The sequence below is a fragment of the Cygnus atratus genome, chromosome 16, assembly GCF_013377495.2.
Source record: "Cygnus atratus isolate AKBS03 ecotype Queensland, Australia chromosome 16, CAtr_DNAZoo_HiC_assembly, whole genome shotgun sequence".
NCBI classification, from domain to species: Eukaryota; Metazoa; Chordata; class Aves; order Anseriformes; family Anatidae; genus Cygnus; species Cygnus atratus.
The window spans coordinates 14581532-14606428 of NC_066377.1; the positions used below are offsets into that span (position 1 = coordinate 14581532).

The window sequence follows — 24897 nt, forward strand, 5'->3', positions numbered from 1 at the left end:
CCTCAGGCTCGCTCTAACTGACGCATGCAGCTGGCCTCCTGCACCTGGGTCTTCTACACCCATCTACTGAAGGTCTTCAGACTGTGGCCAAAGAAAGGACACAATAGGCAGCCTTGGCTACTCCACATGTCCCTGGGGAGTCCACCCGCTACTAGGATCTCTTAACAACGGGAAACAAGCCCGTTCGGTGAGAAGTCGGCACAGAAAGACCTGACTCCTCCTGCAGCAGCTTTGGTGCTGCAGAGGAACACACAGCGGCCCCCAGCTCCTCTGCACCCTCCCCTGCCTGCCGGCAGCGGGACGGGTGCCGAGACCCGGAGGATCCCAATCGGCCGGTGGCCCAGCGGCAGCCCCGCCGCCTGCCCCGTCCCAGCGGAGGAAGAGGCGTAGCCCCGGCCGCCGCCTTTCAGTTCCGGCCTCCCCGCGCAGCCGCAGCCCGAGCCGCCGGGCCGGAGCGCTGGCCGGAGGCCCGCCGCGCTGCCATGGCGCCGAGGCGGTGCCGGGGCCTGGCTGCGGCGGGCTCCCTGCTGCCGCTGCTCTGCGCCCTGCTCCGCGCCGCCGCCGACACCAGCACTGGCCGAGTGGGTGTCAGGGCGCCGGGGCCGGGCCGGGCCGGGGTGGGGTGGGGTGCGGTGCGGTGCTGAGGGGAGCGGGGCGAGGCGAGGCGGCTCTGGGGCCGGTCGTGCCGCGGCTGGGAGCGGAGCGGCCCGGGGGTGGGCTGGGGAGCGGGGCGGCGGCTGCCCGGCCCCGCTGCGCCCGGCTTCAGCCACGTCGCTGCGCCTGGGCGCTGCTGGCCCGCCCGGAGCATCCCGGTGTCTTTTCTAGGCCCTTGTCCGGCTGCTCTCCCAAGTAGCCGCTTTCGGTTGCTGCAGCCGAACCGCACTCAGGCGCGCAGTGTCGGTCCCTGGCAGCTTCTCTGCCTGCACCCGAGCTCTTCTGCGCGCATTCAGTTCTTTGGGGAGAACCGGCCCGCGAAGATAGCTGTGCCTCTTCTTCGTGCTCTCGAGCATCGGTCTCCCGGGAGGACCTTCCTGGTGTCCGCGCAGGAGTCGTGTTGTGGCCCTTTCCCTCACCCCCCACCGTGTTGGAGCCTGGCTGGGAAGGAGAGGGATCCCCGGGGGTAGCACTGCTCGGGGCTGCTTTGGTTCACGTGCTCCACCCGTGCTGCTCAAGGACAGCTTGCTTTGGTCAGACTGATGGTCTGTGTGTGCCAGTATGCTGTGTTGGTTAGAGGCCGGCTTTAGAACTTTAGTTGCCAAGACGGACGTAGTCTGTGCTCCCAGCAGTTTTGCAGCTTGGGCTGTTGCTGATGCTTCTGTTGGCTAGTGCTGCCTGTCCATTTACTTTGCGAGATTTGGCATGGCTAGCCCTGTGCCGTTACTCTTCTTTTCAAGCTTTGGAAGCAAAGCCTTTCTCTCTCCCATGTGGAGTTTGATATCTTCATGCTGTTTCAAAGAAATAGGAATTGTCCTCTCTCTTGTGCTCCTTCTTGCTTTAGCCCCTTTTTCCCACTGCTGCGTTAGGCTAAGGGACAGTGTGCGAGCCTGGTCTGAGCGAGCAGGCTTTTTAGCACTTGTGTGTTGATGACAGCATCCTGTGGGTGGGATGGATTGTTCTGGTGGCTGGTAAAAGCTTATGGGTTATCTGTAGATCTTGTAGTAATCATGGTCTAAATAGTAAGCATTGAATCGGACAAATGGGTTTTATAAAGATTTTATAAATTTGTCTTTGGAATATGGAACGCATTGTGCCTGTAGTAGAACACCAAAGCAGTTGGATGTTTTTCTGTTTGATGATAAGTACCCCAGGTTTCTTTACAGTGCTTGGGGAGATTGTCAGCTGTATTATGTTAATTTCTGCTGGGTACTGGCCAGGAAAAAAAAAAAAAAAGGCTCAGGGGTAGGTGAATTAAAAGTTACCATGAAAGCAAGTCTACATTTAGGGGTTGGTATTTTTTGGTCTTTGCGCTTAACAGTGAATTAATGTTCCTTTTTCTCATGGTATTAAAATGACTCAAAAGAAAGTCATGAATTACTTGGCTGTTTTTGAAAATGCAGTCCTTGGCCTGTAAGTTTGACATGGTTTTATCTAAAGCTGTGTTTTGGGGAGGGTGGGGGGAAACAAAGCTCCTTTAGGAGAACTGGCTGTTTTTCTGATCTGAAAACTTGCTAGATATCTGGTATTAAAGGAAAAGTCCACCTAGCAAGGGTCTATGTAAACTTTGAGTTTGTTTTTGAAAGAAATACTTCTGTGTCTAGTGCAAGCATAAACCTGAACTTTTGTTTCTGGGGAATTACCTAGGCCTGTTAAGCTGTCTGCTTGGAGCGATGGTCCAGAAGCAGCAGTAGGTGGGCAGTGGGTTATTTGGAGTGTATTGCTGTGGGGGCTGAGAAACCTTGTGATGGCCTGGGGATAGGGTGCACAGGAGGAACAAGAGAGGAGCTCAGCCTGCGCAAAGAATGGAGGTTCTTTGGCATTTCTGTTGTACCAAAGACCTATGTCTGCCCCAGTTATATTCAGTGGGGATGCTGGCCATTTTTAATCAGCAGGCCTGTATCCTCCAGTTAGGACAGTGGATATTATGCTGGGTCTTCCTGGAGTTCAGCCAGTGTTACCAAACCTAACTGATAAAGAGAGGTGGTTAAATTTCATGGGCTAGTTTGTCACCTTTCTTTTGAAGAAATGTTGTGATCTGTGAAGTTGAAAGCTTAATATGGCAGAAACTTACGATCTGTTTCTTTCTTTTTCAGGGTTGGTTAAAAACTTATGGCTACTTGCTTCCATCTGACAGCCAAATGTCCGCCTTGCAGGCAGGAAAAGCTGTGCAGTCTGCAGTGGCCACTATGCAACAATTCTATGGGATCCCAGTAACAGGAGTTTTGGACCAGACAACTCTTGAGTAAGATTATCCTAGACTAATTTTGTCTTTCCATTCTCAAAGCCTTGTCTATTACCTGGGTAGTTATTCCAGGAGCCAGAAGTCCTCAAAAGGGATAGATTTCACTGTCTCAGCCCAGTCAGAGAAGTCTCGATGTTTGTGAAAAGGCATCCCTAATGAACACATGTGGACAACTCCATCTCGATATTATTGTCAACAGTACACTGTTTGCAAGTGTGAGAAGCTCTTGTTAAATGTCATTCCTGTTGCTAGTGCAAAGGTGAAACATGAATACTGTGAGTTTCTGAAGGCAGTGAACATCAAGGGTTTTATTTATTGCTGTCTCTGTCTGGACTTAGGTAAAAATCTGACTCCAGAAATGATTTCTGATGTAGTATTTCTTAATCGGAGTTGTGGATCTGCATAGATGCTGCGTGTGGAGAGCTGCAGTTCTGAGTTGAAGAGAGTTGCAGCAGTCTAATGAGGACAGTCAAGACTACTCAGCTGTTGAATAGTTGATATTTGCTGGACATTAGATGTTATCTGCTGTATGTTATTTGTTGCTTGTGATCAGTTTCTTAATAGCACAGAAGCATAGGCCTAAAGTGCCTAAGCTGGAGGGAGTCTGTTCCTTGAAGGCTGTTGCCTTTAGTCTGCTGTTCAGTGCACACTGCTAGATGTAGTGCAGAAGTGGTGTTTGTTGCTGTTGCCTGAATATCCTGTATTGACTGAATGTCTGCTGTTGGTCTAGACTAGAAGAGCATCTGTTGACTGTAGCAGACTGCAGATAAGGTCTTAGTAATGCTTTCTGGGGAGGAGAGGCATCTCATGGTGAGCAAAAAAGAATAGAACTTAGGCTCTGTTGGGGGCTTTAGTAAGTAAGAGTATTTTTCTGGTGGAAAAGAAGGTGATGCCTCTGTTTTACCATGTGTATGTCCAGGCAGGTTTTGCTCAGTGGATGGCGATCCAATGGCTGATGGTGAAAACACCAAATGTTCCACCTTCTGAAGCCGAGGTCTACAAATGCTTGAAACCAAATGCCTGTGTGCTTTGCAGGATTTTGCTGTTACTGTACCTCCACCTGTCCTGAATCAATAAGTCCATATGTTGTATGGCCAGGATGAGCAGGAGTACCTGCTTAGAAGTCAGATTAAAAGAAAACAAAGTTGTAATTGCTGCTAGCATTGAGCCTGTATTTTGGGTGGAGAGGAGCATCTACATGGGCCTTGTTGGGCTCTGTCACTTTCTCAGATACTGTGGCGAAAACTTTCCCTCTGTCCTGGGTCCTGAAGCTGAGGAAAGCGAGAAGAAATGGCAAGGCAGACTGGCTCTAAGAGCTCCAAGTTACTCAGGCATTTGCTAAGTTGTTATTTCAGTTCATGTTATGGGTTTGGAGATTCCAACTATGAATTTTCCTGTCACTTCTGTCAGTGTTGTGAACTCCCTGCCTTTAAAGCTTCAATGTGCAATCGGTCTGTGCAAAGTTATTAGTTTCTGTGGCTTCCTTATTAGGCAACAAATTCTACATCTCCTGTTCACACTTAATGTAGAAGCCTAATTTGCTTTATCTCCTTCCCCACACATACCCAAACCCTGAGCTCGGGCTTTCGTACAAGTGGTATCCAAGTGTGTGGAAGCTACCATGCAAGCACTGACAGTGGGAGTGTGAAATGGGAAGGAACACCACCATTGCTGATGTTGCTTACTGGTACCTGTAGGGAAGGTTGGGCTCAGCAGAGGGACAAAGGGGACTGTCTTGAGAAAACAGGTTGAGGATATGTGATTTCCTGTAAAAAGAGTAATAGAGAATACCTAGAACAGCCTCCTCCTACTCCACATTCAACATCACCTCAGCAAACTTTGTGTCTACCTGCAGTTAGTGGGTTGAATAGTAATTTGACTTAACAGCTAAGCAAAGATATAATCCTGGGAGTGTGAAGGGAGAGAAGGCATGCTAGTGCCTAACAGAAGTGCTCACTGTTATGTTTGTCATAATCGCATAGACCTGAGGAGAACCAGGAAGTAGTCTTGTGTTGGAGGTGTGTGGAGTGATTGCCTAAAGTAACTAGGAAAATTAAACTACTATTCACATTTTAAAGAAAGGTACAGCATTGAAGAGGTTTTCAGGACAGGGTGCAGCTGCATGCCCTGAGTGTTCCCTAGGCTTTTAACCTTAGATGTTACCACACCAGGGCAATGTGGTGTGCTAACTCTAACAAACAATGCAGAGTGTAGAGTGGAGCGGAGACACTATGGCTAGGCTCTGTGACAAGAGGGGGACTCGATTGTTCTTGTGCACACCGAAACTGATAAACTGCACATTTGCCTCTCTTAGCCAACAACCTGTCATGTTTTTGACAAAATGCTGTACTCTAGTGCACTTTTGCTCATTATAATATCATTGTAATACCAAAACACACCTCCATCCCAAAAGCTACCCTCCTCCAAGGTGCGACCACCCCTCACTGAGCATGTGCTCTGAATTTCTCAGAGCCTATACCTTTAAACAAAGGCAAGAAAACTTTTCACCAATCACAATAAAGATATGCTTGACTACAGTCACTCAAGCTCCACCTTAAGGATAGAAAATAATATAAATTGGCTTAAGAGAGAGGGGACGTTAGGGAAGATACCATCATGAAGGAAGATACCATCCTGACTTCTGGAGCAGTCTATGGGCTGAGCCTCTCTCCCCCTCCCCCCAGAGGGATGCCTTTGGGTGAGATTCGAACACTTGAATAATCTCTAGAGTCTTTGTGCCTTTTAACGCCTTCATAGCCAGGCTGTGTACCTGTGTATTTCATGCATGCTAGCTTGCTTTTGCAGACAATAAATTATCACCAGCAATCCAAAGAACCTGTGTACCTGTTGCTGTAATAAATTGCACTTAATTACATTATTCCTAGCCGTAATAGTTCTTATTGAATGCAACTAGAGTAAGGGCGTGTTAAGTTGTTGGAGGATCCATGACTGTGATAGTTCAGTACCCTGAATCCGACCAGACCCATAACGGTTAATTGGCTACACCCCTTAACACGACAAGGCGCCTTGTGTGTCTTTGCAAAGTCTTGAGCCTGTTGCCCACCTCAGGTTGCAAGATACAGCTGTCTAATTGTGTTTCTTAACTCAGGGATTTTAAAGATACAACTCCTACCAGCTCAATGGTAGGCAACTTAGCTTCCTCTGTTTAGGAGTCTTGTGGAGGACTTGGAGCCTGACTGGGGGAAGCAGCTGTGTCTGGTCAAGAACTGGATGTCACTGCTGTTGGAAATTACCTATTTTTCTGCATGCCAAGTAGCTGGAGGAATGCAATAGTCTAATAGCACTAAACAATGCCACACAAACTTTTGAGGGTCCAATGCTATTGGCGCCCCTACTGAAAATAAAATTTTTTTCAGTGGTGATTTATCTGTTTGAATCCTGCCTCAAGTAATTGCCTTTTGTTGTTATTTCTGATGTGTTTTTATAAATCCCCTGGAACAAAGACAGAGCTATCCAAAGTGCTCAGTAGAGTGCAGCTGGCAAAAAGCTGCATGTAAGAAGATCAGTGGCTGCAAGTTACAGCTCTGTGATTATTTTGACATCAATCTGCCCTGCTGAGAAAAGGAGAAGAGAGAGCTGGAATTGTACCATAGTCCTTGTGATTAGACTAGGGCCCATGTGTCTGGAAAGGAAGTTGAACTAGGAAACCAGTCCAGATAAACCTTCTCAGCTTGACATTAGTACAGGCTATTGACGGCCTGGGTATTGCCTAGCTGTAAGCGGGTGTTGTGGTGTAATGTGGCAGGCAGCTATAAGCACCACAGAGCCACTCGTATCCCCATGGGATGGGGAAGAGAGTCAAAAGGGTGAAAGTGTTAGACCTGGTGGGCTGAAATAAAGACAGTTTACTAGTTAAAGCAGAAGCTGCACACAAGGAAAGCAAAACAAGGAATTCAGCCATTGCTGGGAAAGCAGGGTTTCTTGGGAATATAAACACCACTCAGAATGTTCCCCTCTCTTCCTTTTTCTCCTTAGCTTTTCTTGCTGACTGTGACGTTATATGGCACAGAATGTCCTTTGGCTAGTTTGGCTCAGCTGTCCTGGCTATGTCTCCCCCTGCTTCTTGTGCACCCCCAATGTCCTCGCTGGCAGGGTAGCACAAGAAGATGAACTAAAACATTGGTGTGTTATCACCACTATTTTCATTTAAAAAAAATCAAAATAAAGCATCATACAAGACTCTGCGAAGAAAATTAACTCTATCCCAGCCAAAACCAAGATACCAGGTAATCAGGCTTTTTGTACTAGACCTATTTCAGACATTCTGTAGTTGAGGTCTGGAACAAGTATAATGGGTTTGAAAGAGGAATTAGGCAGCTGTGCATATGGAAAGTAGGGACAGCTCAAAAAATGCTGATGCCATGGAAGCTTTGGCTCAAGAAGTCCTTAAAGCCCAGAGTACTGATATTGCAGCCTGTCTCTGTCTTCTAGGTGATACTCGTAAAGATAAAATGGAAGATAATTCATGAGTTCTCATGAAGCTCAAGAGACGCAAACTGCAATGTGAATTAGGTTTTTGTAAGGTTATGCTAAAAACTCTGTACAATTATCATATGACTGGAATTAAAAAAAATACTCAGAAGATACTTAGGAAACTGGGAAATATCTAGGTAGAAACAACACAAAAGAGCACAAGTAAAGGATGTTTGGAAAAACAGTGTTTTGAGATTGAGTTAATATGGCTTTTGTAAATGCAAATCTCAAATGTACCACTTTTCTTTGAAGGTGGCGGTAGATGTGTGGGCATACTGTACCAATAAATGTAAGGTGAAGGAAGTGGGGAAGATGAGCACTAGCTTCATAATACAAAGCTTGGGTTCTTGTCAAGTCCAGTACAATCTGTCCCTACAGACCTGACTTCTCCAATAACAGTGCATGGATCCCTCTGCAAGGGACAGCATCCTTTGCTCTCCCAGTTTACATGGCCGTAGAAGCAAGAGTGTCCTACATCATGAGTAAGATCAAAAGAGTCAAGGGGTATGGGGAGAATCTGACAGAATTTGGTGACTGTGACTCACAGATTGCAGTTACCTGTTCTGGTGGTTATAGAAAGTCATATCCATTTAGGTTGGAGGGTTGTGTTGCTTTCATTCAATCTTATCTAGTGAATTCTGGCTTGGAAGGTTTTGTTTTGTTTTGTTTTTACAAGCATAGGAACAAGAGTAAGTGATAAGAAGATTTGATCCCAGAGTATATGTATGTGCAGTTTGGGTCTGTGTCTCTTTTGGCATTATCATCATTAAGCTTTCGTCAATAAGGGCTACCTGGCCCAGTATCTGTGTTTCCAAATGGAAAAAATGAAGCCTTTTTTGTGTGCAGAGGTGCATGGAATGTCAACAGAGGTGGAGCCCTTCTTGGTGTCTGTGTTGGTCATCTCTCATCCCTAGGAGGTCTTCTGATCACACTGCGTTATATTTAATTTCTTTTCTAAACTCATTAGCTTTCTTTTTCACTCTTTTCCTCCATAGGTGGATGAAGAAGCCTCGATGTGGAGTTCCAGATCATCCGCACCTAGGCCATAGCCGGAGGAAAAAGCGTTACGCGCTAACTGGACAAAAATGGAGGCAGAAGCATATAACCTACAGGTATAGTATACTCCCTAACACTTTTAGTTTTGAGGGGGAAATGTTCTGTATTTGTTCAGTATGCAAATTTTTTAGTTAGCTTTAAAAAGTGGGTTTTCCTTATGAAGCCCAGTTAAGGCTTTCAGACTTTAGGATATGGTGGAGTGGTATATTTTCAGATCCCTGGAGTAACTGAGGAGTATTCTTCATTGGGAAATAACTGGTCAATAAAGAGACCTAAATCCCAACCATCAGTTGTGTAATTTTGGCAGGAAAATCCTACTAAGCCCCTTTCTGTTCCCTGAGAAATCTAAATGCTAATCAAATCTAACCCTTGCAACTAGAACTACAGATGGAGACAGCAGGACTCTAACCCTTAAATCTCGTGTCCTCTTTAACAAATAGTACCCTTAAAGCAGAAGGAACATCATTGTCTAATGGAGTGTTGCTTTGTTCCTCCACTGATTTGCAACATTTTACTGTTTGTTTATTTTTGCAGAGTTTTTCCTTATAGTGCTGTAGTAAAACACTTGCTTTTATCCTGGCTTAGACCTGCCAAGGCAACATGCTGAAGTGACCTACTAGTGTAAAATGAGTGTTGCATACTGACGATTGTTTTCCAGAGAGGCCTTTGTGTTAGAATCATTTAGGTCCTTAGGTTTTGAAAAGCAATGATGCCAATGAAAGTTTGACACTAAGGATGTTAATTGAAAATAAATTAAAAAACCCCTCTTGATGAGAGTCTCTGAAGAATAGCCTTCTAAATTTTGGAGAGGAGAATGGGGCATTGCAGAGGAGTGAAGCTTAGGAATGTAGACAGTAAGGAGAAGATACGGGTAAGTAAGGCTTAGATAGAAAGAAAGAAGTCTGTTATGAAGAGAGAGAAATCTGAGTGACCAACATAGGGAATATGCCCAACTGTGTGGGGAGAGATACAGTGTAAAGGGAAGGAGAATTAGGGTCTGGGACACTCCATTACTTCTGCTGAGAGCTCTGAGGGAGCAGTGAGGTAGTACTGAGACTGGTAGGAGGGACTCATTCTGGGGACTAGTTCAAAGCTTGCACCAATTTACTCCTTTAACTGAGATTACAAAGGCTTACCCTCTATATGTGAAAATGTAAGAGTCAGATCTTGCTTCTGACCTTTTCTGGACCTTAGGGAAAGCTAGTATATAATCATATGTGTAAAACATAACTTAATGTGCGTACAAAACCACAGCATATTGGCTTCACTCTTGCCATTGTCAAGCTGTTAGCTGTTTAACTTTCCAGTTTCAATATTTGTAGAGTGACTTTCCAGTGATGGATATATCATTTTACCACTAAATATAATACAGGATATTTCATCTCTCATCATTATATTACATTGAGCTAAGTTTCATTAAAGGCTGAAAGCTGTTTCTGTAACATAGATGTTTCATATTCCTCGAGCTAAGTTTAGTAGGTCTTGAGTCTGTTATATATCCACAATAAAAAAAAAATCAGTATTCTTTTAACCTAAAGTTTACCATTATGGGAAATTTATGTGTAGTTAAGCTATTTCTCAAAATCCGTGATGGACTGACATGTACAATATTGGCCTATCAATCTGATGAGCTCTTAAATATTCAAGGACTTCTGAGAATGAAGCTGCTCACCTACGTAAAGTTGTATAATTTACTGAAAAGTTTATTTCTCAAAAATAATTTTAGTAGCCAGGTGTTTTCATACACCGGATTCCATTTTAGTGTGATATTTTCACACAAAATCTGGAATAATTTACATTCTTTAAACTAACTCTATACATGAGGATTTGGAAGGTCACCAGGTTTTCAGGAAGCGATATGAGATGAACCAAAGTATTGGGATTATTTTTACTAATAAATGTACTCTCTGGATCAAGGCTGTTGTTTGTTGGTAGCTTTATTTGTAACAGCAAAACTTTGCATGCACAAAGTAGAGTCTGCAAAAAATAAATACATTTCAGAAATGGAAACTTTGTAGAGGTGGCTATGTACTGGAGTTATAATAAGAAGTCTTGAATGGAATCTGCACCTTTAAACAACCCTTCTCTCTCATTCACACAGTGTACACAACTATACCCCCAAGGTCGGAGAGCTTGATACAAGGAGAGCCATTCGTCAGGCATTTGATGTTTGGCAGAGAGTGACACCACTTACCTTTGAAGAGGTCCCTTACCATGAAATTAAAAATGACAGGAAGGAGGCAGATATTATGATATTTTTTGCTTCTGGTTTCCATGGAGACAGTTCTCCATTTGATGGAGAAGGTGGATTCCTAGCTCATGCATACTTTCCTGGACCAGGAATAGGAGGAGATACTCACTTCGATTCAGATGAGCCGTGGACCCTGGGAAATTCTAATCACGATGGTAAGGGTGCGAATCATTTTTTAGAATAAGAGTAAGTTGAATGTAGACACGTTGACAGGCTTTTAACTGGAAAGTGGTTAGCAGAGCCTTCCCCTCCCATACAATGGTTCAAATGCTTTCTAAAACATGTATTCTGTCTTAAATGGATAAAACATTTCGTTACTAGGTTTGTGACTCTGCATGCCTCTGTGCACATGTGCGAATGCTGAGGAATAAACAGAACTGTGTATCTAGTGGCTTTGTACATATTTTGAGATTTGGACCACTGTTGCTGCAGAAAGCAATGTCTCTAGAGGGTCAAGATGAACAAGAGGGTGTTGAAGCTTAAACTCTGTCTTGTGGAATTATTAGCATGAGTAAATAGAGCCATTTGTAGTGGTGAATAGAAAATTGAACGAGTGAAGGCATTTGTATTTCAAATAGTTTAAATCTGTATTTATTTTCCCGTGAACTGAGTGTGGTCATAATTCTTCCCATCAGAGGATGGGGCTGGCTGATTTCTGAAGGAGGACTGATGATTAGGAGAACTGCTTTTGTGATACTAAGCAATGTAGAGCTTCTGTGTCTTTCTGGCTTTGTCTTACTCTCAAATGACAGTGAGCACTTTCAGATTTATTTTAAAATCTTTGAGGATAGTGGTGACTTGTAAAAGTTTTAAATTGGAAAACCAGATGTTGGAAAACCAAATTGAATTCCAAATATTGGAAAACCAAATTGAATATTTGGCTGATGAGAGCTCTTATTTAGTCCATATAATTTTGTTATAAACCAGTATGACTTGAAGGTTTGCTTTTGTTGGTCTACATCTTTCTGTGTTGTGACATCTGAAGAGTTTCAGTAAATTCATAATTGGATGCAACTGTCTCCCCACAGAAGAACTATTTTGGAGTCTTTGCCAGCAGTGCCAATTGTGTGGATAAAAGTGAAATATTTCATGTGAAGTCTCATCCAGTCAGAAAAAAATGAAGAATGGTTTGAACAGATCCTATTGGGAAAACAGCTTTCTCTGATTTGTACATGGAGAATGCAATCTATCCTATAGAAGTTTCTGGTTTTGTAAAAAACACCCTGTTGGTTGTGACTGTGGTAATAGGGGCACATGCACCAGCACATCTGTATCTTCTACTCTGAAGAATAATCCTGTATAGGTTTTCAAAGTGAATGCAAAGTTTCCTTTTTATTGAACTTTAATTATAGTTCCACTCATGCATACCGTTCTATTAGCCAGTACTTAGCGTAGTACTTTCAATTAATGATTGCTGGTTTATCTTGTTAATACTACTACGTTCTCTGACAATCCCATAGGCAAGCTATGGAAGTTAATTGTTAATATTATGATGAGAATGTGTAAAACTAGGTAGGAAATTAAACTCATGGAGCAGTCCTTATTATCTTGGATCAAGGGGTGCAGAATTCATTTGTTAAGTTTTCAGATGAGTGTCAATGGGAGCAGCTACAAGCATGAGGCAGAATATTGGAATTCAGAAGGACCAAAGCAAACCAGAGAAGTGATGGGCAGGTGTCCCTCTCCGTGGCAGGGGCTTTGGAACTAGGTGATCTTTAAGGTCCCTTCCAATTCAAACCATTCTGGTGATTCTGTGTTATAGCAAACAGGATGCAACTGAGAGAGAAGGTGTGGTTTTACATTTGGAGATAAATCAGCTACACAACAACACGATGAGGAGCAATTGGTATGGTCAAAGTAGGAGGCAATATCTCAGTTTTTTTTCCCAAAAAGTGCTTCTGAATAGAAATGAAAGCAGCACTCAGCCCCTAGTCTGTCCCAGACTTGCAGCAGCAAGGGCTGCAGTTTATTAGACTTCAGTCTATGGGCACTTGGAGGCAGTTGAAGCCTTTTGGGATTCATTGTCATTTAACGGTACATTGTGTATGTTGCTCATGGGCCAGGTGACCCCTGTTGGCTGCTTAGAGCATTTGGTCACTGAGTTACCTGTTCATGAAGGTAGCCTCAGTGTCCCTGTTGCTTGTATTTCCAGAAGGCACATAAAAGGTGACTTTGCTATGCTTCCTGCAAGTCCTGGACCATTTTTTACTTGTAATAAGCTGTAGAAACAGATGAGTATACTTTAAACTACCTGTCTCAAGACTCACAGCTGCTGCCATATGTTGTCCAGTGTAGGCAGAAAAGCCTGTGCCCAAAAGAGGGTAAGCGGATTTGGCTATGCTGTGATCTCTCCCTTGGCTGTCTCAGTATCTTACCTAACTTGGATCAAGTGTGCATGGTCCATTAACTGGACTAAATCAAGTATTTCCTAGCCTTTATATTAAACTATTAATAATATGTATGTATATATTTCCAAGAATAGCTTGAAAATATATCCTATCAAGTGTCTGAAAATAAGTTCTGTCAGTTTAAATATCCACATTAACCATGACTGCTCTTATATCTCTCTAAGAACTCAAACATTTGTTTAATCGAGGTTGATTACAGGAAGTCACTTTTAATCCCCAGATTAACGTTATAAATAGCACCATAAATAATCCCTAGCAAATCTTATTCATGGTCTTTTAAAAGATCATTGCTGTTTGTGCATGTGTCAACACCATACCCCTAAATGTGAGGCATCCGCCAACCTGTTGCAGCTGTTAGCTCTATAGCGATATAGATAAAGCTGTATAGCTGTATATAGCGATTAGATCCTCAGTTTGTAGTGACAAAACGTGCTTTTGTCACCATCACTGTAAATGGCAGTGCCTGTGTTTTATCAGCTGTGCTAATGGCACCATCTCTGCTGTTGCCACCCGTGAGGAGAGTGAGCATTACTGGGGTTGTCCCATCTGCAGTGGTGATACCGCTGGCAGTTTTTCTGTGCAGTCTGGATTTCATTCCAAAGCTTATATGTACCAAGCACTGTCCTGGTCAGGAAATACTCTGAAACAGTGGCTGAAGGCTTGAAGTGGAGCAGGGTTGATTTAGGCAAGAAGTTTAGAGAAGCTTTTTAATGGTAAAGCAAGGTAAGTACTGAGTTAATAATGCCCTGCCAGGGATCACCAGAAGTTTCTTCTTTCAGCAAGCCTGGAGTTGAATTATAAGATCCTCCCTATCATCTGCTTGTTGTGTGGCATGCAGGTGGGAATGTGCCCAAGTTCACTCACTTCAGCTTCCTCAGTAAACAACCCCAGCTGACAAGTTATTCCTGGAGCCACTGTGGTGTAGCTCAACTTCACATCACATTTGATCATTTTGCGGTTCACAGGATGCACTTTCAGCATCCTTTCTTCCAGGTATTCTCCCATGCTGTACAGCTTCGCACCTGCGTCAAGTTCTCTTTGAAAGCGTAGGATGACCACTGTTTTATATTCAGCGAGACTGGATGTGACCGCTCTCTAACTATTGGCAGGAAATGCTGGTCTTTGGTAACAGGAAGTAAACAGATTTTGTAATCATTGCAATAAACATGTTCCTATGGATCCCAGTGGGTTCCTCCAGAGGTTTCTTTGGAAAGCTTCCTGTTAAAGCCTTCTGAAGAAAAGCCAGACGAGTGTCAGCATTTACAAGCCACTGCCAGCACTGATACAAGAGATGAGATTTCCTGGGTCTCATTTGGTGACAAATCAATGTGGGAGCTATTGCAAAAATTCTGGAGGAGAAGGACCTGATCCAGCTCCCAGAAAGGCTTCTGTTAGCAACGGAGGAGAACTGGACAGACTTTTCCTTGTGTGATTCCACACAAGAACTAGCACTGTTTCAGTAAACAGCTCTTTGGACAGCAGAGCAAGCACTCCTAAAGCCACTATCTGGACATCACATTTGTTCAGCAGATTTTTCAGGGCAGCCAAAAGCCATCAACGCTGGTGAATGTAAATGTTCAGCAAGGATCTCAAGGAACAAGTTCTGGTCAGAGTAGCTAATTTTGGAGGAGAATCTTGCTGATGGATAGTGAGTATTACAGCCTGTAAGGGAGAATTTTGCCTGTTGTTGGGGAGGGGCTGCATAGCTTTGAGTTGGCATTTAATCTGCAATGCCAGTGTGTTCAGAGTACACTGGCACAGACTGGGAGACGCATAGCTGGAGAGCAGCTCAGCAGGAGGAGCAGCAGCGGGGGGTGCTGGTGACAGCAGCTCAGCACGAGCCAGCAGTGAGCCCTGGCAGCGAAGGGGGCAAACTGCATTTTGGGATGCATTAAGCACACTGTAGCTAGCCAGCTGAAAGATGTGATTCTCCCTTTAGCATTGGTGCGGCCTCACCTGGAATATTGTGTGGAGCTCTGGACTCCACAGAATAAAAAGAACATTAAGGTCCTTGAAAGCATCCAGAGGAGGGCAACAAATCTGGAAAAAGGGCTGGAAGGCCTGTCCTGTGAGGAGAGGCTGAGGGCACCTGGGTTGTCCAGACTGGAGGAAGGGAGGCCAAGAGGCGACCTTGCTGCTCTCTGCAGCTTCCTGAGGAGGTGCGGGTCTCTGCCCCCTGGGGACCGATGGCAGGATGTGCGGGAAGGGCACAAAGCTGTGCCAGGGGAGGGTCAGACAGGGCATCGGGAAAATATTCTGGACTGTGTTGAGTGGTCAAAGACTGGAAGAGGCTTCCTAGCCAAGTGGTTGAACCCCATGCCTGTCAGTGCTCAAGAGACATTTGGACAATGCCCTCATTACTATGCTTTAACTTTTGGTTAGCCCTGAAGAGGTCAGGCAGTTGAACTCTGATCTTTGCAGGTTCCTTCCAACTGAACTGTTCTCTCCTCTTCTCAAGTGGTGTCTTCCACTGGAATTTTACTGTTTTCTATCTTGGCAGTAGGAATATCCCAAACCTTCCAGATTCTTGTGACAATTGTATCCCCTTTCTTAAAAAAGGGATCCTGCCTCTTATCTCCACTTCTCCTGTGGAATTCAGTTGCTCAAAGACAGACATACAGCCGCTCTTTGAGAGACCCAGATTACTCATGGATTCTGTGCTTTGTTTCTTCGTCTTTCTCTGTTGTCACCATTTTCTTCTAGAAAGCTTTTCTTGTTCCTTAGCTAAATATTTTGCAAAGCCAGCTTCCCTTTTGTCAGTACTACATGGTTGAAACCAGTCAAATTTCGAATTTAACAAAAATGGAGTATGATGTTTGGGGACCCCACTACAAGAAAAGTGTCAGCAAACTGGGAAGAGTCCAGTGCAGGAGCACTGAGGTGAAAAGGGGTTGGAGCACTTGGCACACAAGGAGAAACCAGGGAAACTGGGCTTGTTCAGCCTAGTGAGGAAGAGGACTGGGGAAGAGGGGGGTCTAATAGCAGCCTTGTGCCACCTGTGGAGAGATTATAGAGAAGAACTACACTTGGAGGTGCACAGAAAAATGAACAAGAAGTGATGAGCACAACATGCAACAAGGAAGATCTGACATAGGCATAATGGGGACAACTCTTCACCAAGAGAGTGGTGCAACTTTGAGATAGAGTCCGGAGAGGTTGTGGACGCTCCATCCTGGGAGATTTTCAAAATTTGACTGCATGATACCTTGAGCAGCCTAATACAGTTTTGAGATTAGTCTTGCTTGAAACAGAAAGTTAGGCCTAATGACCTTCAGATCTGCCTTTCAATCTAATTTTTTCCATAATTCTCTATAATTGCTAAGAAGACAGCATTTCAGTACCTGGAAGTTCAGTAAATTGCAGTTACTTCTCATGTCAACTCTGAGCTTCTAACAAGATACTCAGCTCGTAAAATTCTGTCAGCAAATCTCTTCTTAAAAACAGGTATTTTTTAATATCAAGATTATTCACGAAGGAGGATTGATGGATATAGGTGCATAAAGGTGGTTGGCAAGTTTTTTTTCCAGGTTCTTTAGAAGTACCACGTCTTATTGTTACTTTTTTGAAATGCGAGAATGTAAAAGGTTGCTGTAAGCATTCACCGGATTAATGGTATAAATATATTGGATGTAAGTTAGGATATAAGTTTGCCTAGTATTAAGTGATATGTAAAAATAGGTTTGGCTATTTTTTTTCCTAACCTGGTCAGGTAGTTCTTTATTATAAAAGGCATCACTTTGGAAACATCACCTACTAAACAATCCTTATTGTATTTGATGTCTTCAGTTAAAATAGTAATGTTTTAGGTGGAGAAAGGGGACTAGGAGGAATGAAGAGTATCCAGTTCTTGGTTTTTGTTTTGATTTGCATTGTTATTCACTTTTCTAGGACGACTGTACTGTCTGCTTGCAGCCCAGTTACCTGAATTGTACAGGTACAGTGCATGCTTGCTGAAAAAGAAAATATAGCTTCCGTTAACCCCTGCCCCTTCACCCAGCATAATGCCACAACTTGGTACAATCATTTATCCTTAATTTATTCTGAAATTTAATCCTGTTTCCTCTATGTTTTGCCTTGCTTTCTGTCTATTTCTTTTTCATTTTACTACTATTTTAATATCTGTTTTCTGGGGAAATGCTGAGGACAGCAAAGAAAATCTACAGAGTATCAATGAGCTACTTGACAGCATATGTACTCACAATACAGTACACCCATAATGTTGCTTTTTGACTATTAAATACTTCTAAATTTTTCTTTCTCTGATTTCTCAGGTAAAGAACATCTCCACATCTAGAGAATTTTGTTCTAATAAATGGCATTTTGAATCCATCATTATTTTTAGGCTTCTGACATTGTTGTTGAAAGTAAGCATCAGAATTTTTCAGAGCAAAACTCAGAGCTGCTTTGATACTACTCACCTATCCTCTGTTGCAGAAGACCTGTTATCTGAAAGACTTGAAAATAGATGTTGGAAATTTTGGGGCGTAAGATTGCATTAAAATTTAAACTTACTCTATCAGACTTTTCTGTAGTAGTTCACTGCACCAGATCATGCTGTTGGTCAGTATTTTCTTCATTGAAGAAAATCAGTTCAGTATTTAGTCTCTAAAACATACCTACTTAATGTTGGTTTCATCCTGTAACTTCTCAGAGAGATCTGTTCCCATAAGCCAGAGTTCTCTAAAATCATATTTTAATGTTGAACTGAATTTGAGCAAGCATGTAGATGCATGGTTTCAAAACAGCCATCCATGGTAAAAAGACATTAAATTGGCTTGCTTAAGTGAGCAAGAGTTTGAGATTACTTCCCTGTCATGTGAAACCACCAAAACATGGAAGGCCTTAAAAAAAAGGACCTGAAAATTATATTTTTTTTAAAGTTAATTCCACCAGAGAAGCTGGTCAGTCATCGTAGCCACTCATATGGAACAAATGTTCCATTTACTGTGTGAATCACAAATGTAAAGTGAAGAGAGAAAGCCCACCAGCACACATGGAAGACTTCTGTCTACAGATTCTTCTTCATACTGGACAGCATCTCTGTAAGTAGTGCTTTCTTTTGTGTTATGTGCTGTCATTTATACAAATATAGAAGTGGCATTATGGTAGTGCTGTGCTAGTGCGGTCTGGATTTTGAAGCTTTGCTATGTTGACAGTGATAGTCATTGATCACAGCTAAAATTCTTGAATAAGGATCACCTGCAAATTCTACTTTCAAAGCAAAGTACTTTTAAATATACCTTATGTTCCCAGTGTTATGTGAAAAGAAAATTAGTATCCATTGCTTTTGTCCATAGTTGTTGGATACATAGAGTATAAATATAGCTCTGTAGGTATTTGGAATCCTATTGATTTCTGTATAACGAAAGTAAAATATTTTACTTCATTCCACAGAGAATCAGATACTCTGAGATTTGTAGGAAGGAGCCAGTAGGGATCAGAATGATGTCATTCCCATAAAAAGAAAAAAAAAAAATTAAAGAGGCAGAACATGAGAATCAAGGTGAGATAAAATCTTTGTGTTTTCTGACCCAGTGAAAACAAATGATGTGAAGCAAGCCAAAACACAGCAGTATCTCTAATAAACTTGCTGCATTCCACTGAATGAGGAGATAAATGAAATAATATGCCAGATGTTAACTGGGAATATCACACAGCTGACACAAGCAGGTCCAGGAGGTTCTTAAAGCACCTTGATGATAACTTCTTGGTGCAGGTTCTAAAGGAGCCAACTAGGGAAGGTGCCCTCCTAGATCTGTCTCTTGAGAACAGAGAGGGGGTCATGGCAATTGGTGGCCATCTTGGTCATTGTAACCATGAAGCGGATGAGTTTAGAATTTTTGGTGACCGAAGGAAAACTGGCACCAAAACTTCAACCCTGGATATGGGGAGAGCAGACTTCAGGCTGCTCAGGAAACTAGTTAGTAAGGTCCCTTGGGAAACTGCGTTTGAAGGCATTGGCGTCCATCAGTGCTGGTCAGTCTTTAAGCAGTGCCTCCTAAAAGCACAGGATCAGGCAATTCCGAAATATCAGAAGTCAAGCAGGCGGGGCAGAAGGCCAGTTTGTCTGACCAGGGATCTTCTTCTGGAGCTTAGGCACAAAAAGCAAGTGTATGGCTGTTGGAAGCAGGGTCAGGCAACAGGGAAGGACTACAGGGACATTGTTCGCCTTTGTAGGGAGAAAATTTGTGTGGCCAAAGCCCAATTAGAGTTGACGCTGGCCAGGTCTGTGGGAGACAGCAAAAAGGGCTTTTTTTAAATATGTGAACAAAAAAAGGAAGAACAGAGAAAACATAGGTCCACTACTTGATGGGGATGGTCACCTTACAAATAAGGACATAGGCAAAGCAGAGACGTTTAATGCCTTCTTTGCTTCTGTCTTCAACACCGATGATGGGCTTCGGCACCCAGGGTGTCCTGAGCTGGAGGACTGTGATGGTGGGAATGACAAACTCCTAGCCAACCCTGAATATGTGTGGGATTTGCTGCTCCACCTGGATCCATACAAGTCCATGGGTCCAGATGAGATTCATCGCAGGGTGCTCAAAGAGATGGCTGACATCATCGTGGGACCTCTCTCAATTATTTTTCAACAGTCTTGGGAATCTGGAGCGGTCCCAGTTGACTGGAAGCTGGCAAATGTTGTGCCAATTTTCAAGAAGGGTAAGAAAGAAGACCCTGGTAACTACAGGCCTGTCAGTCTCACGTCAGTGCCTGGTAAAATTACGGAGGTGATTATCCTGGGTGTTACTGAAATGCACCTGGGGGACAGTGCAGTCATAGGTCACAGCCAACATGGGTTCATGAGGGGTAGGTCCTGTTTAACAAATATGATTTCCTTTCATGATAAGATCTCCCATCTTGTTGATCAAGGGAAGCCAGTTGATGTGATCTTTTGGATTTCAGTAAAGCTTTTGATACAGTTTCTCATAGGATCCTACTGGACAAAATGTCCAGCATACAGCTAGATAAAAACATCATGCGATAGGTGAGCAATTGACTGACAGATAGGGCTCAAAGGGTTGTGGTAAATGGGGTTACATCGGCCTGGCAGCCAGTCACCAGTGGGGTTCCCCAGGGCTCCATTTTACAGCCAGTTCTTTTCAGTGTTTTCGTAAACAATTTGGATGTAGGACTGGAGTAAATGGATGTAGGACTTTGAGGAAATTTGATGATGATACTAAACTGGGAGGAGTTGTTGACTCTGAGGGTGGAAAGGCCTTGCAGAGAGATCTGGACAGACTGGAGAGCTGAGCGATCACCAACCGCATGAAGTTTAACAAGAGCAAGTGACAGGTTCTGCACTTGGGAAGGGGCAACCCTGGCTATATGTATAGACTGGGTGACGAGACACTGGAGAGCAGCCCCGCAGAGAGGGATCTGGGGGTTGTGGTTGACAGCAAGTTGAATATGAGCCAGCAGTGTGCCCTGGCAGCCAGGAGGGCCAACCGTATCCTGGGGTGCATCAAGCACAGCATTGCTAGGTGGTCGAGGGAAGGATTGTTCCACTCTGCTCTGTGCTGGTGCAGCCTCACCTTGAGTACTGTGTGGATATTTGGGCACCACAGTACAAAAAGGATGTGAAACTGTTGGAGAGTGTCCAGAGAAGGGCTATAAAGATGGTGAATGGCCTAGAGGGGAAGACATACGAGGACCAGCTGAGGTCACTTGGCGTGTTCAGCCTGGAAAAGAGGAGGCTGAGGGGAGACCTCATCGCGGTCTACAGCTTCCTCATGAGGGCGATTGGAGGGGCATGTGCTGATCTGTTCTCTCTGGTGACCAGTGATAGGACCTGAGGGAATGGACTCAGGCTGAGGCAGGGGAGGTTCAGCTTGGATATCAGGAAAAGGTTCTTCGCCAAGAGGGTGGTTGTGCACTGGGACAGGCTCCCCAGGGACATAGTCACTGCACCAAGCGTGTCAGAGTTTAAGAAGTGTTTGGACTATGCTCTTAGTCATATGGTCTGAATTTTTGGCTAGACATGTGTCTACCCTTTTGGGTCCCTTCCAACTCAGGATATTCTATGAGTAGGCATTCAGGGAGAGAATAAAGGAGAAAGAGGTGATTTAGAAAAAAAAAATCTAGTTGCAGTCAGAGGTGGATTTCATCAGCACTGAAGTGACACCTGATACTCCAGATCTTGACATCACAACCAAGCAGCACAGTTGGCAGTTTTTCTTTTTTTTTTAAAACATTTCTCTTCCTCCTGTTTCTGAAGAAGAGCACAAGATTTCGAAGACAGTTGAACCAGTATAGCCTTCTCTGCCAAAATCTACCGAAAATACCACTTTGAGGGGGAATGTCTCTTGCAACCCAGTTGTTTTATTTCTCAGTCCCACTCAGTCTTTACAGCTCCATCATGAACCTTCTGTGCCAGGGGAGGACAAAGACAATAATATAGGTTTCGTGTCCTAAGTAGAAATCATCTTCTTTGTGGCAAAGAGCTCCTTTCATAACTCCCAGAACAGCATCGGCAGCAGGAGTTAAAATCATTTCAGGATGAGCTGGTTGGCAATAAGAATCCCAAGTAGTGTAGGCTGGTTTGTATCTATACTGCCTATGCCAGGCCTGTTTGGAGCATGCTGGGCCAGCCTTCTGACTATTTCAGAGTTCTCGTTGTTCCCCAGCTGCGTTAACTGTCTCTAGATCTTACCGTTTGCAGTAAGGTAGACTTTACATCCCTTGGACTTCCACTTTCTATCTTAATCAGCCACAACTGTATAAACAATATAGTTTGACTCTTTCGTTTTATTATTTTACACATACTTAGCTTTTAGTATTTCCTTTTTCCTTGAAAAATGGAAAAATAAGTAAAGCTCTAAGTTACTTATTACATTTTTTTTTCATTTTTTTTGAAATAAAAGCAGCATAGCATCTTCTCAATACTGATGGAGTGAAAGTTGTATGTACATTTTCTGTGTTCTTATGAGTATTTTCCTTTTCTTTACCATATGTTCTACCAGATTAGACAGTGCTATGCTAATAAAATTTCTATAAAATGGAATAGGTCTTACAAAAAAAAAAAGTAAAAACCTGAAAGTTTTGTGTTCCATACCATTTACAAATTCTGACTGAAAAAGATAAAATGTCTACCGCTGACTGACTTCTAATGAGTAACAGAGGTCATTTGTGTTCAGAGTAGAGTAAAAATCCTTTCTCACGAGTTACAAAGATGTGGAGTCAGGGAAAGAATTACTTTACAGATCTGTATGATATAAAAGGCAAATATGGGCTTTCACTTTGTGGTCGATCATTTTTCAGTAACAGTTTATTTAATTATAAGCTGTGCATAAATCTGCACTTGTGGAAGATATGGGAAGAATTTTTTTAAGCAGAACGTTCTTTCTTCTTTCCATGTCTGGCTATTGAGCCAGCTGAAAGCAGTTACTGCTTCCCCTCTCCCTGGGTGTCCACTCTTGCCTTCATATCCTTTGGTCAGTTATGGTGTTACCACTCCAGAAAAATATTTTATATTTTTCCTGTGAATTTCTACAGGAGAGTGTTCTCATCTGTACTATGTCAGATGAAGCACAGCTTGCAGCATTAATTAGGTCTGTAACATCACTAACAAACATAGTTTGCACACTGCCTTTTGGAGCCAATAAGGCAAACTGCCTCTCTTTTGTGCTGATTTTTGTGCTGACAGCATCTCAGATCTTGTATGAGTTAATACTGCAGTTGCTCAATGTGTTTACACTGCAGACAAGAAAAGTTAAGAGTCAAATTGTCCTTATTATAGGGGACATCTCTCTTAGCAATCTGAATTAGTTAAGTTTGTTACATAACTGTTGTGCAATTTCTTTTAGGATTGTATATCACTCTCTATTCTTTCTCCAATGAAGCTGTCTTAAAAGTTTTCATTAAATCCCTAAGATGTATCATATTCATTGCTAAATTTACAACTGTAACAGTTTATTAATAAAATGAAGCTTATTTTTCTTTTTAAAGTGTATTTTTTCCTTTCCAGATTGAAGAGCTGTTTTTCACATCCCTTGCCTGATACAATCAAATGGTAGAGCAATATCATCACTTCTTCAGGGTCTTTATGTGCAAGACTGAAAGCTTTTCTCGAGCAGAGCACGTTGTGGAGGTGAATGGAGGAGCACAAGACAAATTGCATGTTCTTCTGTTTGACAGTTCAGACCTAACAGGTCAGGTCTGTAGATGCAAGTACCAAAGCATAGCTTAGAGTAGCCCTAAAGCTTCTTTAAGTTGTGCTTGGAAAACAGTTGTTGGACTTGATATGTATTTTAAAAGCATGTTAAGTTAATGCCATCTTTTCTGTAATTATGGTATGCATGGTATTGTCACAACCAATGATTTGACTTCTTAAGTATTGTTTCTACTTTAATAAAATTCCAAAATATAACCTTTGTAAGTCTATTAATTGTCTGAGTAAACTGCAAAAAGTAGATCAGGGTTAGCATGATGATGCAGTTGATAAAATATAAAACTAGCAAGATAAAGATCAGAGATTCACAGTTGCTCTGGTATTCTTAACCAGATGTACGGTATTATTAAATTGTACTGCTGCTGTCTTACAAGCTCTGGATTTACACTTCATTGTGCTAGGTGCTCTACAGAGTCTACCTACACTCATTACAGCTATATGTACAGCTATCATGTTCAGTGGTAAATACTGATAGTAATATAACTATTTGCATAATAGTAGCCCTGGGAACTGTTATTGTAAACTGATAGGCATTTAAATAAATGGTTTTTGCTGACCTACAGAACTTGGACACCCTAATATGCAATGCATTTCTTAGGCGAATGTTTTTATATGAATGTTGGTAGTTAAAATGAATAAAACTATAAAAGAAGGCACGTGCTAGCAGTTTCATGAAAACCTTTCCCAGGATGTCTCTTCCCTGATTTAATAGCCATTTCTTCAGCTGAAGATGCAAATAAAAGAAGCATGAGTGGTGGAGTACACGTCTAGAAGGAAGATCATTCATAAATCTGTTTATATGTCTGAAGTGTTTTTTGTGTTGTTGAAATAAAACCATGGGTTTCTTATCTCTTTAGGAAAGGGCGATATCTTATAAACAACTGGAGATTGCTTAACCAGAGAACTGGTTTTGATATGTGTCTATATTGCAATTTATCTTAAATCAGTCAGCTAAGAGGGGGTTATTCTAAACATATATTTAGATATCTTCTAGTTAGGAAAATTCAACTTAAATTTACTTCTAAAGTTGTGTGTATTCTTTTTCTGGTGTATGCATGGAGAGTAATAGAATTGTTAAACCAAACATATTCAATTTCTTAACCTCTTTTGGCATGATGATAATGAGCAGTGCTTTTATATTGTTGCAGGTGGGCTGTCAGATATAACTTTATCTGGTGATAGCATGGTTTTTGTAAGGAACACCCACCAACTTTAAAGCTAATTTAACTGTGTTTATTTATGTTTTAGCGTAGCAAATCAAACTATTTCACTCAGTGAGCCAACTTACAAAACTGCCCCCAGTCTTGGGGGCTTATCCTCTATCTGGTAATTTTTAGTGAACTTTGGGATGCTTCCTCAGAATCAGGAAGGAGACACTTCAGGCAGGTCTCTGACCAAGCAGATTTTATGGTACGAATTAGCAAAAAGAAGTTTTATTTCTCTGGAAAGCTCTCACTGCAAATACAAATTAAGGGTAGCCAGTTCCTTCTTCACCCTGCTTTATGACACAGGTGGCTGGTGTATACTGAATACAAGTTTAGTTTGTTCTTGTTGGTTTGTGGAGACAGGGACTGAACAGGAAGTTAAGGAGCTTTATCTGATTGCCTGATCTTTCTGT

The 24897-nt window shown here is 42.6% G+C and overlaps 1 protein-coding gene across 1 annotated transcript in view; it reads left to right on the forward strand.

Annotated features, from left to right (window-relative positions):
• Nucleotides 1-409: 409 nt before the first annotated feature.
• MMP24 (matrix metallopeptidase 24) overlaps nucleotides 410-24897 on the forward strand; it is a 51162-nt gene continuing 26674 nt past the window's right edge. Inside the window, exons 1-4 of the mRNA XM_035548288.2 lie at nucleotides 410-581; nucleotides 2751-2899; nucleotides 8389-8505; nucleotides 10551-10855. Of these exons, the coding sequence (XP_035404181.1) occupies nucleotides 483-581; nucleotides 2751-2899; nucleotides 8389-8505; nucleotides 10551-10855 (670 nt within the window). The 5' untranslated portion in view covers nucleotides 410-482. The remainder of the gene's footprint in view (nucleotides 582-2750; nucleotides 2900-8388; nucleotides 8506-10550; nucleotides 10856-24897) is intronic.